At 29.7% G+C, this 4,719-nt stretch overlaps 1 protein-coding gene across 1 annotated transcript; it reads right to left on the reverse strand.

Annotated features, from left to right (window-relative positions):
* Positions 1-1,911: 1,911 nt before the first annotated feature.
* Positions 1,912-3,401, reverse strand: LOC113382068 (zinc finger MYM-type protein 1-like). Its single transcript, XM_026620628.1, has 2 exons — positions 2,900-3,401; positions 1,912-2,663 (listed from the first exon to the last, which is right to left on the reverse strand). Exons 1-2 carry the CDS (start codon positions 3,399-3,401, stop codon positions 1,912-1,914), a joined length of 1,254 nt encoding a protein of 417 aa, XP_026476413.1.
* Between the last annotated feature and the right edge of the window lie 1,318 nt (positions 3,402-4,719).

Below are 4,719 nucleotides of genomic sequence, written 5' to 3' on the forward strand. Positions count from 1 at the left end.
GGTGACGTCATTCGTATTTTTGTGCGTTGTTGACAAAATATTTGCGTATGGCAAATTATACAAATATATTATGAAAAATATTAATTACTATGTGACTAATGGTTGTTTAATAAATATAGAATGTTACAATTTTAATTTAATAATTTACTTTGATATTTTCGCGGACTGTATGTTACTGCTTGATTAATTTACTTGAACGTCCAAAAGATCACTTAAAATTATTAATATTATTTATTTGTGTCCTTTGGAAAGTTATAAAAGTCTAAATGATAAATATCCGGTTCGTTTGGACCAAATGTTAAGGCGCGAAGCTTAAAAATTACTTCGACGTCTAACTGGGCGATGTCGATTCACTTCTCCTAACCACTACACTTTTAAATTTGTTCTATAATTGAACTACTGGTGTGATCGGTGATTATTTAAGTAAAAGGCGACGTTTGATATTAATATGTTTATTATAAAAAAAATATGATGAATATAATGGCATCAGATAGTTGGCGTTTCTATACTGAGCTCTAAACTTATACTAAATAAAAATGATTAAAAATTGAAATTAACAATATTAGCCCCGCCCGTAAGAGGCGAGTTACATTAATTTATAAATCTGAGAGGAATGATTTTTTAGGCTTATTTCAAGTCATTTTGCAGACACATGAAAAAAACTAGCGACACATAAGTAACATCAAAATTAAAAATATCTTAAGTTACTAATTCATTTTGCACTTGAAGTGTAAAATGAGATGCAGACGGTCGTCTGCGCAATGATTCGGAGATGCAGACGGTCGTATGAGCAATCTTTCAATTATCGCGATTGAAAGTGAAATTGCTGAATCTTCACGAAGCAATTATTAAATAAAGTACATATTAAAAGTTAATCCTACGGGATTTTTTACTGACAAAATCGTCAATTGCTTCGTGAATATTTAAAGATTCAGCAATTTCACTTTCAATCGCGATAATTGAAAGATTGCTCATACGTTCTTGCGTCATGGAAGTACGTAGGTAATTTTTTATGATTTTCAATTTAGAAAAACTACGTTCTCCAGACGCAACTAAAAAGGCATGGTCAATAATAGTTTTAAGCTTGTAGATACATTTGGAAATGAGTTTTGTAAATTGTGTTTGTACAAATACTTTAGGAGTTCTTCGGGTTGTTTCCTATCTTTTATAATTATTTTCAATGGAATTGACTCTTCGTATAATTCTGCTCCGTTTATGTCGCACGATTCGCCATCCTTGAATTTATTATGAAAGACGAAGCAACTTTTTTTATGTCGTCCTCTCCTATTTCAACAAATTTATATAAAAATCCGAAAGACTGTTCTAAATTGGATAATGTTTCAAATCGGGTAGTAACAGATAAAATGGCTGTATCCAATATTACATAGAAAAAATTAATTTTGAAATTTTCTTTAGCAGTTAACTGAATATCCTCATCTCCTTCATAGTCAAATTGTTTTCGCTTATGGCGTCGACGTAGATTAATTTCAACAGGAAATTCCGGTTGTATTTCAAGTGATTCACATAATTCATCAGCAATTTTCAAATACTTTTCGAAATTTTCATCATTTCTAATACTTTGGAAAAAAAATTAAAATATTATTAATAGATTCAGCACATGAAGTAAAATTCCAAGAAACGGTCTGCATCATTTTACTAATAATATTTACTTTTTCTAAGATTTCGTACCATATTACTGTGGAACAAATAAATTTGTACGATTTAATTTTCATTGCCAAACATTTAGCTTCATGTTGACCTATTGGTGTTGAACATTCTTCCGCTAGTTCTATTAGGCTGTCATAAATTTCACCTAATTCATGACGCAGTAGTCTAATCGCCTTAATCCTTGATTCTCACCGGGTTACGCTAACTTGTTTTACTGTTAACGATTTTACATGTTTTTTTTTTTTAAATTTGCCATCGAAAAGGTGATCCGGAAAAGTAATTGTATATTGCTGACACATTACTAAAAAAATCCACAGTTGAAAAAGAAACTTTCGCTGCATCATTGACGACCAAATTTAATGTATGCGCGTTGCATGGCATAAACAAAGCTCGTGGATAATTGTCCAAAATTCGTTTCTGCAATCCAATATGTCTTCCAGCCATATTTGATCCATTATCATACCCCAGGCCTCTCATATCGTTAACATTTAATTTAAGAGAGTTGAATTTTTCAATTAAAAAGTCGTAAAAAGCTTCTCCAGTACTTTTTTGAGCTGGAGAAAAACCAACGAAATTTTCTCTCACTTCTACTTCGTCATTTTGAATATGCACATATCTCAAAATTATTGTAATTTGCTCGACATGTCCCATGTCCGGCGTACAATCCAAAATTACTGAAAAATATTTGGCGTCTTTTATTGCTGACAAAATATATTTTTGAATTTGCGCTGCAAGGATACTAATTATTTCATTTTGGAAGCGATTTCCCGCATAATGTGGCATATGGTTCTTTAAAGCAACTGATTGTTGAATGCGATTTATGTGATCTGCCATAACATCATCAAATTTTCCTATCATTTCAATTGCTTTTAGAAAATTTCCATTATTGTTTTCATACAATCTGCTCGAGCTACCTCTAAACGCTAAACCCTGTACTGACAGAAATTGTACCACAGATATCATGCGTACAACAATTTGATACCATCGTTTTTTCTCTGCGTCATAATACCGTTGCAAATTTTTATCAATTGTAGTTTTTGTTTTTTAAATTTAATTCCAAATTTTTCTAATTGGTGCAATTTCCGATATGCAGCGATGTTTTTAAAATTATCAGATGTGTGTTGCCAATCATTGAAGCCTTCATTAACTAATTTTATTTCTTGTTTGCCAAATAATTTACAACAGAAGCAAAATATGGAATCTGTTTTTGGAGAATAGATTAACCACTCACGATTAAATTTTTCACCATTTGGCATTTTTCTATAGAAATAAGTTGATGAAAATGATCTTCCCAATTCATTAATTGGATATGTAGATTGTTTATTTTGTATGGGTCCTTTTTCGATTAATATATCCAATATTTTAGTGGTAATTGTTAAAGGACAGCAAGCTGGATCATTTAAATCCATACACATAGCAAAATATGCTTTATCAATTTCAGCGGTATCGGTATTGTATAGATCGATATCCTTATTATCTTCTGTTTCCATTTCGTCGGTACTACTAGTATTGTCATTAGTCTTTTCATTTTCGACAGATAATTCATTTTCATTTTTATCGCAAAACAAATCATCAATTGGATTCAATTGGCTACTACAACTACTTTCCGGTTCTGGCGATTTTACTAAAAACTTTGTTAATGAGCCAAACATTTTTTTAGCTTCATTTTGCTTTTCCTCTCGCTTTCTTTTATATTGCGCTCCAGACAATCTTTTCGTTTTCCTTTCAGACATTCGTAGGTCTTTAAAAATGTAAATGAGCAGTGATATTAAATTTTAGGGTAGACTTTCAATTTTGGGCCCGGGAAATTTTGGCGGGTCTTTTTTGGAGGAAAAAGGCCTTTTGATATGAAATTCTTAAATAAATATTAAAAAATATTTAATAATATTAAAAAAAATTAAAAAAAAATAATTAAATAATAATTAAAATAAATAATAAAATAGCGCAATTTGATATTAAATTACTTAAAATCTATAAATTAAAATGTATATTTTAAAATCATTTATAAGCTTTTTAAGTAAAACATATTTTTAAACATAAATATGTCAACCACATATAACTGTTTTCTAGTTTAATGTCAGGTAAATTTCTTCCATTTAATAACAATAACATTGCTATTATAAAAAGGAATCATAAGCTTAATCTTCCTTAATTTATACTAAAAAATGAATATCTCTCATTTTGAATGCATTTATATAATAATTAAAAGTTGTTTGTCCGAAGCAACTCTTTAAAGTTGCTTTCGGCTACACAAGTTCAAATGCTTGGTTTTCCATCGGCGGGTTGTGAGCGATTTAAACAGAGAATCTCGTATGCAAACAAACAACTTTTAATTATTATATAAATGCATTCAAAATGAGAGATATTCATTTTTTAGTATAAATTAAGGAAGATTTTAAGTAATTTAATATTAAATTGCACTATTTTATTATTTATTTTAATTATTATTTATTTTTTAAACATTTTTTTTAATATTATTAAATATTTTTTAATATTTATTTAAGAATTTCATATCAAAAGGCCTTTTCCCTCCAAAAAGACCCGCCAAAATTTCCCGGGCTCAAAAAGTGAAAGTCTACCCAAATTTTACATTTTTTGTGTATTACCTTTTTCAGTCTTTGTCGAGTATATAAACTTTTTATTAAATTTCACCACACGAACACACAACTAAAAGTTTTCAGGAATTAAGCAATTTATTTTTATTCGTTAAATTAAAGACTTTAATAATATCGGATCCACCCAGGACACAAATAACGATTTATCCTCGCTAGTCTATAGACTAATACGACTAATAAGACGAATAAGACCGCTTACGCGACGAATTGAAAAAACTATTTCGGCTCGTCGCTCGTGCAATGTTCGAAAAAATTCGGATTCACTGCATGACTAGGTATATAAATACTACAACGACCTAATCAGTTTTTATACATTTCTTATTTCTGAGAAACTCTTTTTAGATAGATTAGATTAGAGAAACTGTTTTTACTTCGTATCTTAATGAAAACAAACCGATTGTATTTTTGCCCAGTAAACAACTTGTAACGATTTGGC

The sequence above is a fragment of the Ctenocephalides felis genome, unplaced genomic scaffold, assembly GCF_003426905.1.
Source record: "Ctenocephalides felis isolate EL2017-DRISC unplaced genomic scaffold, ASM342690v1 CF-g0.4_SCAFFOLD_03265, whole genome shotgun sequence".
Lineage (NCBI taxonomy): Eukaryota > Metazoa > Arthropoda > Insecta > Siphonaptera > Pulicidae > Ctenocephalides > Ctenocephalides felis.